The following is a 15,759-nucleotide window of genomic DNA, read 5'->3' on the forward strand; positions in this document are numbered from 1 at the left end:
TTCTAGCTGATCGCTCTACAGGTTGATTTGTTTATAGCTGAACTCTCTACAGGGTGATTTACTTGTAGCTACTTGTAGCTGAACTCCTTACATTGTGTCTAGTTTCTAGCTGATCTCTCTACACGGTAAGTTGTTTGTAGCTGATCTCTCTACAAGTTGATTTGTGTGTAGCTGATCTCTCTGCAGGTTGATTTATTTGTAGCCGATCTCTCTACAGGGTAATTTGTTTGTAGCTGAACTCTCTATAAGGTGATTTGTTTGTAGCTGATCTCTCTGCAGGTTGATTTGTTTTAGCTGAACTCTCTACAGGGTGATTGCTTGTAGCTGAACTCCTTGCATTGTGTCTAGTTTCTAGCTGATGTCTCTACAGGGTGATTTTTTGTAGCTGAACTCTCTACAGGGTTATTTGTTTCTAGCTTATCTCTCTACAGGTTGATTTGTGTGTAACTGATCTCTCTACAAGCTGATTTGTTTGTAGCTGATCTCTCTACAAGTTGATTTGTTTGTTGCTGAACTCTCTGCAAAGTGTTTTGTTTGTAGCTGATCTCTCTATAGGGTAATTTGTTTGTAGCTGAACTCTCTCCACAGTGACTTGTGTGTAGCTGAATTCTCTAGAGAGTGACTTAATTGTAGCTGAATTCTCTACAGGGTGCATGACTTGTTTATAGCTGAACTCTCTTCAGTGTGACTTGTAATGTTCTGAATCTCTACAATGATATATTTGTAGCTTAACTCTCCACACGGTGACTTGCTTCTTGCTGAACTGTCTATAAGATTAACTGTTTGCTCCCTACAGAATAACGTGCAATGTAATAGAATTCTATAATGGAGTAAATAAGTTAGCTGAATGCTCTATTAGGGTGACTGTTCTATTAGAGTATCTTGATCTCTCATTTGCTACACGGAGTTGGCTTTCGAATCATAACTCAGTGGTTTGTAATCCAATTCTTCTATACTACTGCAAGGACTTTCTATGATGATTATTCCAGCTATACACCGATTTTCAGCTCATTGCTCAAAGCGGTTTGCCTAGTAGGCGTAAAAACTAATACTTTTTTATTCATAAAAATCGATCGCGTAATTGTGACACAGGTTGGGTTTTGTGTCATATCTCCGTGGTTTTTATCTCGATTCCTTTCAAACCACCAAAAGGCACTCCTACGATGGTTACTCCATCTACATAGCAATTTTCAACTCATTCTATGGAGCAGTTTACCCTGTAGGCGTGACAACTAATCGATCTTGTTTTACGCGAATAATCGGTCATAACTCCTGAACCATTCATCGGATTTGCACCAAATTTGATGCTAGGATTCGCCTTTGGACTCTCTTCAGGGGCGGATCTAGGATTTATGAAGGGGGGGGGGGGGGGGGGGGCTAACTCAAGGTATTAATCTCTTGGGTAGAAGTGTGTGCAGCATGCTGGAACTAGGGGGTCTGGGGGAATGCCCCCCAGGAAATTTTTAAAAATAGATGGAGACATTTCCACATAAAATTCATAATATTCTCTGCGTGTAGATATTTTATATACTGCCTTTAGATTATAGGTATGGCTCTCTGAAGCATTTTGCTAATGGAAAAGTTTGAGTCAGTACAGACAACCAAGTACATGATGCACCCCTCTCACAATTGCACAACACTGAATAGGTGTATGTTAGAATAATAATGTTGAAAGTGGAAAATTTTGAAAATTGAACAATACAAGATAGAATCTGAGAGCATTTTCAATGGAAATTGTGTACCTGAATTAAGTATTGACATACATATTAACTACACAAGTAGATGAATGAAGCCCTTTAAACAGACCAATGCACTTCATTGAATGTATAGGTGCAGGCAGATTTAGATAAATTTCATAACAGAACCAACTACCGTATAGCTGGTAATTTTCGAAAGGTTTTTATTTTCGGATATTTCGAAGAGGCCCTTCTCTTCGAAAATAAATTCCCACGTCCGGTTGTTTTTCGAAAATAAATTCCCACAAGTGAAAGCAACCGTCCAACTTTAGGCGATTCGTTCGTGTATTCTTCGAGTTTTAGCTCAGTATTGCTGATGATAATGGGTAAACTGTATCATTACTGTACCAATAACCAGAAAACAGGTTCCAGAATGGGAATTGATGCCGTCTGCTCTAGAATCTATGGTATATGATCTAGTGTGATCGTGCCAGTGAATTCACTCCACCCGAGACTCCCTCAGTCTTCTCTCCAGTGCACAGGAATGGGGATTATTCCATCAGTAAGTCAGTTTTCGGCAAACATTCACGCATCTTCATAATTTGTGACACGGATTTCCATTTATTTGAAATCCATCTGGACTTCGAAATATGCACTCTTCGAAATTAAAATCTTTCAAAATTTAGATTTTGCTTCTTGTGCGAAAATTTCTGTTTCGAAAATAACCCGCTATACGGTATATGCTTCCATTGAATGTTCTATTAGAGTAGTTAGCTGACTGCTCTATTAGAGTATCTCGATCTTGTACACCTCCAATGCTGATCCTGGTCCTTTTTGCATAAACTTTAACATAAATCCACTGATAATACATTGGAAAGATGTTTATAAGGTGGCTTTATGAGTACTTGTATTATTAGGTATCATATAATTATGCTAAGACAAAATTTCATTATAATTCTCAGCATGTTGATCAAGTAAAGCCTATAAAAGTGAAGGGGGGGCTTCAGCCCCCAAAGCCCCCCCTGGATCCGCCCCTGCTCTTTCTGTGTGCCAAATTTTAAGGCGATTGGAGTACGCGTTTGCGTTTTATAGCAATTTTTGCAAATGTGCAAAAACACGAAGAAAAAAAACTGAGAAAAAAAATTGAAACTTTGGCAGCTCGTATCTTGGAAACGGCTGGAGCGATTTCCTTCAAATTTGGAATGTGGACTTCCCTGGCTGGCGGGCAACTCTGTAGCAAATTTGGTTCCAATCGGATAAGGGATCACCGAGATACAAAGGTGTGAAAATGACGGTTTCTTTCTTCCTGTCAATATACTCATGGTGTGGCGCCGGCTTCTTGGGCCGCACGACACACTACCGTGTGTCTTAATATATAAGTGCACAAAAATTTTTTGAGAATTTTCAGCTAAATTAGGGACCATAAAACATTGATAAAAAGTACTGAAACAAGCTGAAGTACTGCACGATAATAAATCACAGTATAGCAATAAGTAGTATTATATCCCTACTGTTCTCAACATACCATGGCGGAAATGCACAGTAGCACTTCTTATTGTTTTACTGTAAATTAATATCATGCACTACTCCAGCTTGTTTCAGTACTTTTTATTGATGTGCTATGGTCCCTACTCTCAGTGGCGTAGCCAGACTTTTCGCCATGGGTGGGCAAGCCATTTCCCATGCAACACACGTACACATGCCCATCTTCATATGGACATCAATATAACATTTTTAAAATGCATTATGTAGCTATCATCCTACACTACTGTATGCAAGATGACTAATATCAACCTAATAGAAGCGAACGCCTAGCTAGCTATTGGCCTTCTAACATATTACATACATCTAGCTACATGTGACTTAATACCAGACTACAAAGATTCTTGAATTAAAGCACGAGGCGCTCTATCACGTGATGACTATGCTCTGCCACTACAGTTGTTAGCCTAGAAAAGTGGAAACAAAAAGAAAATAATTGCTGACTGAACAAGTACTCCATACCGTTTGAACTGAGCAGTATCCACACGGATAGATGGGTGCTAATTTCACAAATACCTCTAGACTGCTTAGCCTCCCGAGTTTTGACCACACCGATAGCTACCGTGATCACTTAATCCAAATGTAAACCGTCCAGCCCACTATAGTGAAACCAGTTCTTTGTCCTTCTAGTGTTGGGCGATATATCGATATTATATCGTATCGTTTGATTTTTTGCTGATATCGAAAAGTATCGATATATTTTTCAAAACTCGATATTTTGATACGATACATCACGTGATCTGATTTACTTTTAAAATGTCTATTTTAGCTTTTTAATAGTTAATTGTAGCTTTCCATTACCTTCAGCAATTTTCTAATTACTGTTACTCTTGTGTATGTGGACAAGAAATCCCCATTGTGTATAGCCATAGCTACCTAATATCAAATTATGTGAAAACTAGCAATTTACACGTGCAAATTAATGTTACAATATCGTATCGAAAAGTATCAATATCGGTCAATTTTAGTCAATATCGTATCGATATCGTATCGTTCTGAAAATCCTGGTATCGCCCATCACTATGTCCTTCACTCCTTGCCACAATGATGCGCGGTTTTTTGTAATCACGTAATCTTGCTTCTATTTATTGCCTCCTCTATTTGTGCACAATCAAGTTACTCGTAGGGAAAATCCCTTGGATAACCCCATCTAGAAAACCATCGGCGAAAACGGCATGGTGAGTGTTGTATAAGTTGTGCTATACTTATTCTTGTACAGTGACTAGTTAAGTAACTTTAGCAAAATCTCGAGCTATCCAGTCCACGTCTTTATAATTACTCTAGGAGCTGATGGTGGGGCAAAGAAGTCTGATGCCCGGGCAATGCCCTGGCTTGCCCGGGTTTGGCTACGCCACTGCCTACTCTAGCTGAAAATTCCAACAATTTTTGTGTACTTGTTTGTTAACTTCTTTGTAAAATATTATTATGACTGGTGAGCCCACGCATACCGGATCAAAAGAAATAAATGATGTCGTGTGCTCCAGCTATATCAATTATCGTCTGAAAAGTGAAGTATCCATTATGCTTCGTTGTCAGTTATGTTCAACCCATTACACATACACAGCAGTACGAATCAAAAACTGTTCGAAAAGCCCCTCTGCAACAAAGTAGCCACTGTGAAAAATATGGATGATTTCTGTTACAAAGGGAAGCCGTCAGGGTCAGCTGCTTGGGTCAGGTGTCAACTATCTTTATGCTTACTTCGATCAGCCATACAATGTATCAAAGGAGCCTGGTCTTCACAAGGGCTCTACATAAAGTGTGCTCCAGTTGACCTGATCCAAGCAGAGACTCAGTTTTCAATGTAATTGTGTATGTCTGTGTTTGTAACCTTTTAAAGAAAAAAGAAAAAAGAGGGAAGCCATCACATGCTACCATCAAATCGACACTTTTCGCTGTCAGCAAAGATGAATGGGACACAAAGGACGACACTAGTAAGTTCATGAAGAATGCATTGTACGTACTGCGCTATGCCAAAAATGCATTGAAACGATGTTGAACAGTGAAAAGTTCAAGCCCATACCCCTAGCTGTTATTGAGTTACGCTTCTCTGAAGGCATCTGTCGATATCGGGACGTTTAGAAGAAGACCAGGTTCCTTGTTGTACACGATTAATCGGGAAAGGAAGGATACCACAACACGCACACTCGATCTAATAACACACTACATACTCCAATTATAGCACAGCCTTACATCATACTAAATATAGCGTTACTTATAATAGCTAAAGTACAGTAACAGTTAACTATCTATGACATCCTCCGGGGCCCCGAAAGAATGTTAGCCCACTGTGTTAATCTTTCTCGAGCCTTACTAGCTGAGCTCCTTGTAGGACGCGTTTCAATAACTTCTTCGGGGATATCCACTTGACTATTACTCGTTGAACTTGTCTTCTCGACCTCACAATCCAGTTTGTTGTCCTTACTACAGACAGTGTCCTTGCCTTGAGCAGATACTTCAAGTGGGACCAGCCTGACAATAGGTCTATTTGTTTGACCTGTACTGGTCCTAATGTTTGCGGCTCTCACCAAACCGTCACCTCCATATGTCAATTCCTCGACAACAGCCAATCTCCATTTGACGCGAGGCCCATCATCGTGCACAAGCACAACATCCCCCACAGCAATTTTGCATTCATTGCTTCCAGACGTGCGATGAAATTCCCGGAAGGGAAGTTAAATATTCATTCCTCCACCTCGTTGTAAAGTGTTGTAACAGCAAGCCTTGAGTCTTTGCATCTTTGGAGAGACGATCGTGTTCGTTGTAACTTGGATCACTAACCTCATCCATAGTTCTCTGTTCATGTGGTAAGCTTGTGATTCTCCTTCCAGATAACAAGTGGGAGGGTGTTAATGGTTCAGGATCCTTTGGGTCATCAGACACGTATGTCAAAGGCCGATCATTCATCAGGGCCTCCACTTCTACCACAACTGTTTGCAGAACCTCTAGAGAAATGTGGGCTCTTCCAAGCACTTTCTTGATTGCGGATTTTGTGAGGCCTATCAGGCGCTCCCAAAATCCCCCAAACCATGGGGCCTTTTTCGGGATGAATTTCCAGGTCACTCCTTCATGGCTTAGCACTGTTCTTATTTCCTGAGACAAATATAGGGCCTTTAACTCTTCAGCTGCTGCCTGGAAGGTGGTGGCATTATCGGATATCATCAGATGAGGTGTTGACCTGCGTCCAGTAAAACGACGAAAGGCCAGGATAAATGTCTCTGTCGACAAATCAGCAACTACCTCCAGATGTACTGCCCTACTGGTAGCACATGTGAATAAGCATACATATACCTTGATTTCCTCGCCTCGGTTGTACACATAGAGAGCTCCGGTGAAGTCCACCCCAGTCACTGAGAACGGCTGTACATTCTGCAATCTTGCCTTTGGTAAAGGAGCTGGGTCTGGGGCTGTGTATGGTTTGCCTGAATGTTTTCTGCATATTACGCATCGACGGAGAAGTGATCTCACGTACTGTCTGGCTCTTGGTATCCAATAGGACTGGCGCAGGGCTGTTACTGTAGTTCCAACTCCCGAGTGGTAGAGTTTAACATGTGCAGCATACACTACTAAAGCTGTAAACGGATGTTTTGGAGGTAATAGATATGGAAATTTGGCTAGTTGTGTCAACGGAGCGTTATGGATTCTCCCACCGCATCGAAGTAGGCCATTACTGTCGATGAACAATCGTAGTTGACGTACTAGTGTAGACTGTTTGTTACTGGAGTTAGGGGAATTGAGGTTGGATATCTCAGTTGCATAAATCTGATACTGGCTGTTCTTTATCCACTGTATTCTGGCAAGGTCAATTTCTGTAGCTGTAAGTTGCTCACACTGGCAGTCATTGTGTTTCCTGATGGCTGTAATGAACCTGTAAACATAGGCTGAGACTCTTAGCAATTTTCCCAAGCTGCTGTAATTGTTGGGATCGATGATGTTGTGAAGACTGATGGTTGGGGATGATGACAATGGTTGTGGAGCTGCAGGTATAAATTCCTCACAGGTGATGGCTGCCACATGTAAGTGGAAGGTTGAGGAAGGGGTCCATTGTGGCCAATTGCTGTCATTAGTTAACCATGGTGGGCCTTTGTTCCAGAGTAAAGAAGATGAAAGTTGACTGGTACTGGACCCTCTAGTGATCATGTCAGCAGGGTTATCGGCTGTCGGACAGTAGTGCCAAGTGGCGTCATACTTCTGTGTAATTAGTTGGATTTCACTAACACGGTGTTGTACAAATGGCTTCAGCTTTTTATTTCCCTGTATCCAGTACAGCACTATTTGACTGTCAGTCCAAAAATGTGACTTGAATTTGTGTCGTGTGAAGGAAGTTTGAAGATAATCACTAAGTCGTGTTGCTGTGAGTGCTCCTAGTAGTTCAAGTTGTGGTACTGTAAGAGGTTTCAAAGGAGCCACTCTTCCTCTTGCCATCACAAAGGTGGTTTCATCCTTCTGACGAAAAAAGGCGATGGTGCCATAGGCCTTGATGTTAGCATCACAAAACAGATGTAGTTCAGCATTGGTCATTTTAGATTCACAGCTGTAGTACTGGCGTGGAATTGCTAGCTCACTAACAGAGACTAAATCTGTAAAAATTGAGGACCATTCTTGACATAGGATATCACTCAATGGTTCATCCCAGTCCACACTCTCCTTCCAGAGCCTTTGAATGAGCATTTTAGCTCTAATTGTAACAGGAGTAGCAAGCCCTATGGGATCAAAGACTTTGCAGGACTGCTGTAAGACTTCACGCTTGGTGACTAAGTTATTGATGTTGGCAAGTTTGCTAGGAGTAAGGTGTAGTTGATCATCATGAGTTGACCACTGAATGCCAAGGATGTTAACAGTTGTATTAGGGTCTGCGGTAGCATCCTGTGCAGCAAGAGTGTTCAATACAGAACTGTTGGATGCCCAACTGCGTAAGTTGAATTTTGCCTCTTTCATGATTTGTCGAGCTTGTTGGTAGTACTGTGTAGCAGTCTCTGCTGATGAACAACCTGAAATGATGTTATCAACATAAAGGTTTTGAGTGATGTCATCTGCTACAGTTGTTTGATACTGTTGCAAATGATGACGTAGAACTGCATTCAGGATGAATGGGGAGGAGGTTGCCCCAAATAATACTGCTTGAAAGCGGTATGTTATGAGTTCACTGTTGGGATTACTTGTGTCGGAGAGCCACAAGAATCTTGTGTAATCTCGATCATTATGATGTAGTTTGATTTGGAGAAAGGCCTTCTCGATGTCTGTAGCAAATCCGTAATTGTGTAGACGAAATCGGAGGATGATTGAGCACAGATCATTTAGTAGCGTAGGACCTGGTTCAAGACAATCATTGAGACTTGCGGAGGATCTAGACTCACTGCAGCTGCAATCAAACACAATACGAATAGGTGTAGTCACCGAATCCTTTCGCACAGCATGGTGTGGAATGTAGTGGACGCCAGTGGATGTATTAGATGCCTGTACTCTTTCAATGAATCCACGTTTTAACTGGTCAGAAATGATAGCATCATACGTTGATAGCATATGTGGTGTTTGGGCTAGTCGTCGCACTAATGAGGTGGTTCTCTTCTGAGATATGTTGAAATTAGTTGGTAGCGGAGGATGTTGTTCTTTCCATGGGAGCCTTGCTATGTATGAGCCGTCAGCACACCGGGAAATAGCGGTTGAAGAATAATTCTGAAAAAATTGTTCGTCGGGATCAAGTGGGGTTGATTGAGAAATACCAATAGATTCAACAGACCACATGTGTTGCAGTTCCTCCTCTTCTTGTCTGCTATTGGTTATCATACACATTAGATTGGTGATGTTCCTTGGTTGCTGTGGGTTTGTAATTGAAAGTGGACCTGACAAGAGGTATCCAAGTTTAGAACTGATTGCAGTAGGCCCATTGCCACGAACAGTGTGGTCACCCACGAAGTCCCAATAGTGGTTAGCACCAATTAACAATGAAATTTCAAAGCTGTCAGATCTGGTTACTGGATGTGCTAACTGAAGTCCCTTGAGGTGAGGTAGATCAGTCAAACAGGATGTTTCTACTGTGTTCTCCAAGGGTGTGGCTATGGAGGGAACAATTAAAACAGTTATGGAGATAGGTGTACCTGATTTAGTGATCACTTGAAGACTTGCGACATCCAGTTTCTTTACTTGTGGGTTAGGAGATCCAAATGTAGAGAGTTGTATTAATTCTGTCTGATGAGGCTGCAATCGTAGCTTGTCGATTAATATTTGTGTTGCGAAGGAACGTTGGGAGCCTTCATCGAATAGAATGTTTGCGTCCACTTGAGTGCCTTCATGGGCGACTGTAGCAACTGCTGTCTTCAGCAAACAGATAGGCTCCTTTGTCAACTGTATAGATTGTAGAGTTGCAGTTGTTGATATTGTCAAGGATGCTATTGGCGGTGTATTTTGAGCTGGATTGGAGTTGTTAGCCGACGGATTCATAGTTGGTGGATTACTAGTAGGATTGGTGGTGGCCGGACTTTGAAGAGTTCCACGTGGTGCTGTCTGGCTGGATGCTCTACTAGCTGAATCATCCGTGTTATTGGTGCAGAGGCTGGTATGATGTTTCCTTCTGCATAGCCGGCAACGTGTCTTTGAAGTGCACCTAGACACCCTGTGGTGGCCCAGACAATTGAAACATAGGTTATTTTGTTTGATGAAATCTACTCTTGCTTGTTGCATCTTAATTGTATCACAGTTGCTGGAATTGTGTGTAGTGTTCTTGCAGTAGCTGCAACTAGGGCGTTGACTGTGGGTGGTTGATGTGCCCTTAACATTTGCATGAAAGGCAGCTGTTGGAAGAGTTGAGGCACCTTCAGAACTCTTCGATCTTCGGGGTATGACACTATGGAGACTGGTTTCAAATATTCTGATTTCCTTAAGTAGGGCTGCTTGAAGTTCCTCTATAGTCCAATCACTGTTTTCACGAGCTCTAGCTATGTTTCTGATGGTGTTGACTGGTAGCTTTCTTAGCAGGAAGGGGACAAGCATTGCACTGTAAGAGTCAGTTTTCTTTCCTAGGGAAGCCAAGCTACGGATGTGGCTTTCAATCAGGTCATGAAACCGTCTTAAGCCCTCTAAGGTGTCTGTTGGAGTTGAAAGGTCAATTAACGCCTGGATGTGTGAACTAACCAGTAAGTGATTTTGACCAAAACGTTTCTGTAAAACTTCAACAGAGTGCTGGTAGCTAGAAGAGGTAAGCGGAAGTCCAGCAATAACTTGGGCAGCATCACCACGTAATTGGGCACGTAGGTAAGTTAGCTTCTGTGCACCAGTTAGCTGTGAATTATTGTGAATTGCTGCTTCATAACTATCCCAAAAGGGCTGCCAGTCTAATGGATCACCTCCAAACACAGAGATTGTAAGCTTTGGTAGGCGTATAGCTATTCCACCTTCACTGTTAGTAGCACCATTGCCAGGAGCAATAGACCTGTCTTGTCGGGTAGCACCCGTGTCAGAGGCAATAGACTTGTCTTGTAGGGTGTGCAATGTTACCGCTGCTTCCTTATCAGTGGAACTACTGTCACGGACAGGGGCAGGTAGTGAAGCACCAGTCTCCAGGGTCATGGACAAGTTTCTTTCTGTGTCGCCAGTGGCTTCTGAGTTTGTAGCTAGTGTTGGCTGTGAATCCAGTAGTTTTGACCTAGGTTGCTCTGAGTGAGTAGGCTGCTGAATGCTGTTCTGCAAATATGTTTTGATGAATGACTTAATGTTTCCAACTATCTCTGTTATTTTACACTGAACCTCTTCGGTTTCAAGAACTTCCGTCTCTAATTCATCCTCGTTTTCAATGAGTGAGAGGATCTTGGCGTCTAAATCAGTGAGTAACTTTTCCTTACGATTAAATTGATGAATTAACGACTCCAGAGCTGTAGAGGTTTTAATCCTTGTCTCTTCGGTAAGGTCGGTAGTGACCGTGTTCAGCAGTTCATCAGAATTAGCGAACAATCTCGTGAGGTGTGAGCGGTAGCCTTTTCGTGAACCGCGGTGCCGTTGAATGTCCTCCATCCTGACCTAAGGTAAATGAGAGCAACAACAAGTGTTCGCAACAAGGTATCGCTTGCCTTCAGTGGTACCGTTAGGTTTGCCACGGTACCACGACGTCTAGGTGAGTGGTTAAAAAATAATGTCGAAGGACAAGCGAAATCCTGGAGTAAGGCAACAGATCCTGGGATACAGCACCAGATGTCGATATCGGGACGTTTAGAAGAAGACCAGGTTCCTTGTTGTACACGATTAATCGGGAAAGGAAGGATACCACAACACGCACACTCGATCTAATAACACACTACATACTCCAATTATAGCACAGCCTTACATCATACTAAATATAGCGTTACTTATAATAGCTAAAGTACAGTAACAGTTAACTATCTATGACAGCATCAGTCAGTTACTCAGTCAGTCAGTAGAAAATTCTGTTAAATTTTTTTTTAAATCCATAGCAACTTGTTGAAAGTATTTCGGATCAATCTGAAAGCTTGTTTGAGCTTAGTTTTACCTAGCCAATACTGCCTCATTGTTGCAAGGAAAGTGAGGCTGCTTTCTGGGTGATTTTTTTCTTGGGCCACACCACTCATTTGTGATCCCTACTATACATATATGATACTATCTGTACAGGTGTATGATACTAGCATTGGTACCTGCCCTACGTGCAGGACCATCTCAACTCTAAACAAATTATGTCATAAAAGAGTATGAGGTTTCCTTGTTGAAATTAATGGTGCAAAACACCAAAGCTGTTTGTTTGTGGTTCTGACAGGAATGCAGTTCATGAGTCAGGGAAATTGTATATACAGTACACATGGTAAAGATCAGGGGTGGTGGAGCAGGCCAAAGAGTGAGGGGGCCAGGCCAGCTGTAAGTTGAAGGCCAAAAACAAAAAAAAAAATCACTATCTGCTGACAATAGCTGCTCTCCACCAATTATATCTCCTTATTTATAACTACACATACGTAGCTAAGTAATTTGCTACACTGCTTCTCTGAATACTGTGACTGCTCTATTAAAGTATCCAGATTCTGACTGTTCTATTAGAGTATCTTGATCTTTTCTTGCAAACGGTGTCCCACAAAAGTGGGGGGAGATGGCTGCCTCCCCGTCTCCACTGCCTATGGTACAGTTATTGTATGTTTACCTTACTGTCAATAAAGAGAAATTAACTTGTGCATAATTTAAAACCAACACAATTTTGCAAATATAATTACTGGCAAACAAAGGTTCGGAACTTGTCCTATGCTATGCACTTTCAGTTTTAATGTTGTAGGGACACATTATACCTTTGCCATACAAAAACCTAGTTTTAAAAATAATTGATCATTAGTGAAACAGTTGTGTCAGGTCACACACTTCCTCAGTGTAAACTATGGTATCTGTACGGCTCCAGTAAAATCATTTTCAGATGCACAGTAGTACTGTCCAATCATGCAAGTTGCTTATTTACTACAGCAGCAATGAGGTAAATGTGAGCAAAGCTTCATACAGTTTTGCATGTCAGTGCACATCTATGTGCTTAAAACATAGATGTAGATATTCTGTAAGCGATGAAGAAGCTTTAATACAATACACTGGACCAACACACAAATGCATGGACAGATATGTCGGCAATTTGCCTGTCCTCCAGGCTACCACAAAAGTGCTCAGTAAAAGAGTCTCAATGATGTAAGACAGTTATGTACCAGGGCTGAAAAACTGAATTTGTGGATGAAGTCTTGCATGGAACAGATAGAACAAAAAGGTCCCAAAAACAAAGAAAGTTATGACTTAGGCAGGGTTTGAGCCCAGGTTGGTTACAATAACTTGGGGTTAAGGGAGGTGCACAAATTGCCACAGTTTTTTGTCTGTGGTTTTTGACAGGAATGTATAGCACAACTTTTCAGTGATCGTTTCCTACACCAGTGCCTTCATTGCCCTATAAAGGACAAATAGTAGCATGTATTGATTTGTTACAACAATGCTCGAGTTGCCAGATGATGGGTATTTAATTTTGCTAAAATCCCACATTGATACGTGCTTTGCATGCCAAGATACTATAAGCTAAAGTTGAGTTTTTAAAAGGTGTGCGCAAAAGGTACTGTTTAGAAGGAAAAACAGAAAACATTGCCAACATGTGGATTCGACCCCAAGACCATTCTACACGCTATTCAGGAGTTTTTACCACTTGAACAGTTTGTGCTGTGGTTTATATACAAAGGAACGTTGCTGAAATTTCTCTACACCTTGACCTTCTGCGTGCTGTAGCGAACAAATGGAAGCATGTGTGAACTCGTGATAATAATCTTAGAGTAGCTGAAGGATGAGTGCTTGATTATCAGCACTAATTGTGTTGATTTGCACTGAGTTTGGTGAGTAAGACAGATGGACAGACAGCTTTTCAGCTTTGCTCAAGTCATAACCCTTTACCTGCCAATGAAGGTGGCAGATTGTCAAATTGGAAGGGAGGATAATTTATGACAAATTATGGGTAGTAATTAAGGATTCAAAACCAGCTAAAGTGTGGTGACATGTATATAACCAAATCAGCCACCTAGGGTTGACCAGTACACATAGAAATGCAACAAAATGTCAAAGGCAATTCGACTGATTTCTTAGTATACATGTAATATTTTGATGATACGTAAGTGTTTCAGTATGGACTATTTGATAACCAGGCACCTACCTATACATGGCCCCATTTGTGTTAGCATACACACATTAACACATTACATCCAGGTTACTTCCTAATAAAGGCACTTGTTTATGAGGACACCTATCCACGGTTCCATTTTGTGCACACACAACAGACCCCTGAAATCAGGACACCTAATAAGGACACCTTTATAATCACATGATGCTATTAGGTGTGCATGCATTTAGACACCTTAAATAAATCAGGACACCTCACTATTAAAGACACTGTATAATTATAGCCATAAATGTTTACCCATAGATACATACTAACTAATCAAGGGTTTTGTTGTGTACTTATTTGTGTTCAGAGTTTAGTGGATCTAAAATTATATTATGTGAAGGTATAAATGCTTGTTGTTTTTAATTCTACTGAACAGGGTTGCCAGTCACGTGATTTGGATGGTGATGAGTGGTCAATGGGTAGTTATGAGACTGCATCTTTTGTTGTTGATAATACAGATACTGTTTCATTGCATTTTAGTAATGGAGATGATAACAGGTAAATGCACTCATGCACACACTACTCTACACACACACACACACACACACACACACACACACACACACACACACACACACACACACACACACACACACACACACTAAACTACACTACACACACACTACGCTGCACACACACTAAACTACACTACACACACACTACGCTGCACACACACACTACACACATACACACTAAACTACGCTACACACACACTACACTGCACACACACATTACACACACACACACACACACACACACACACACACACACACACACACACACACACACACACACACACACACACACACACACACACACACACACTAAACTACACTACACACACACTACGCTGCACACACACTAAACTACACTACACACACACTACGCTGCACACACACCACACACACGCACACACACACACACACACACACACACACACACACACACACACTTGCCCACACACAAGAACACTATAATTTTAAATTAGATGCATAAACAAAAAGAAACGTATGTGTAATTTATATAATCGTTAACCTTGTTACAGTACAAATTCGTAATCGCTTGTGCATCATGTATATTTAGGGGGATGGAAATACATTATGTATATTTAGGGGGATGGAAATACATTATGTATATTTAGGGGGATGGAAATACATTATGTATATTTAGGGGGATGGAAATACATTATGTATATTTAGGGGGATGGAAATACATTATGTATATTTAGGGGGATGGAAATACATTATGTATATTTAGGGGGATGGAAATACATTATGTATATTTAGGGGGATGGAAATACATTATGTATATTTAGGGGGATGGAAATACATTATGTATATTTAGGGGGATGGAAATACATTATGTATATTTAGGGGGATGGAAATACATTATGTATATTTAGGGGGATGGAAATACAACTTGTATATTTAGGGGGATGGAAATACAACTTATTTGTGATGAAAACAGACAGGTTGACCAACATGAGTTTGTATTTGATCGTGAAGACTTTCCAGGATACTTTTATTATGTAAGCATTGATAACTACTACACATGCATGCACGTGCCACACACCACATACCACACACACACACACACACACACACACACACACACACACACACACACACACACACACACACACACACACACACACACACACACACACACACACACACACACACACACACACACACACACACACACACACACACACACACACACACACACACACACACACACACACACACACACACACATACACACACACACGCACAAACATGCATATCATTCTGAATATCAGTAAATATAACATGCATATAGTTTTTTGTATATATGTGTATCAGTTTGTGCATATGTAGATACAACTGCAGC

The 15,759-nt window shown here is 41.1% G+C and overlaps 2 protein-coding genes across 2 annotated transcripts in view; one reads left to right on the plus strand and one right to left on the minus strand.

Moving 5' to 3' along the window:
* The window catches only part of LOC136259160 (uncharacterized), a 66,408-nt gene that overhangs the window by 5,279 nt on the left and 45,370 nt on the right, over positions 1-15,759 (plus strand). Inside the window, exons 3-4 of the mRNA XM_066052600.1 lie at positions 14,264-14,385; positions 15,319-15,415. Of these exons, the coding sequence (XP_065908672.1) occupies positions 14,264-14,385; positions 15,319-15,415 (219 nt within the window). The remainder of the gene's footprint in view (positions 1-14,263; positions 14,386-15,318; positions 15,416-15,759) is intronic.
* LOC136259155 (uncharacterized) lies at positions 6,342-11,542 on the minus strand. Its single transcript, XM_066052596.1, has 2 exons — positions 6,691-11,542; positions 6,342-6,640 (listed from the first exon to the last, which is right to left on the minus strand). Exons 1-2 carry the CDS (start codon positions 11,223-11,225, stop codon positions 6,475-6,477), a joined length of 4,701 nt encoding a protein of 1,566 aa, XP_065908668.1. The 5' UTR covers positions 11,226-11,542; the 3' UTR covers positions 6,342-6,474.

This window comes from Dysidea avara, chromosome 6 (genome assembly GCF_963678975.1).
Source record: "Dysidea avara chromosome 6, odDysAvar1.4, whole genome shotgun sequence".
In the NCBI taxonomy this organism is placed as follows: domain Eukaryota; kingdom Metazoa; phylum Porifera; class Demospongiae; order Dictyoceratida; family Dysideidae; genus Dysidea; species Dysidea avara.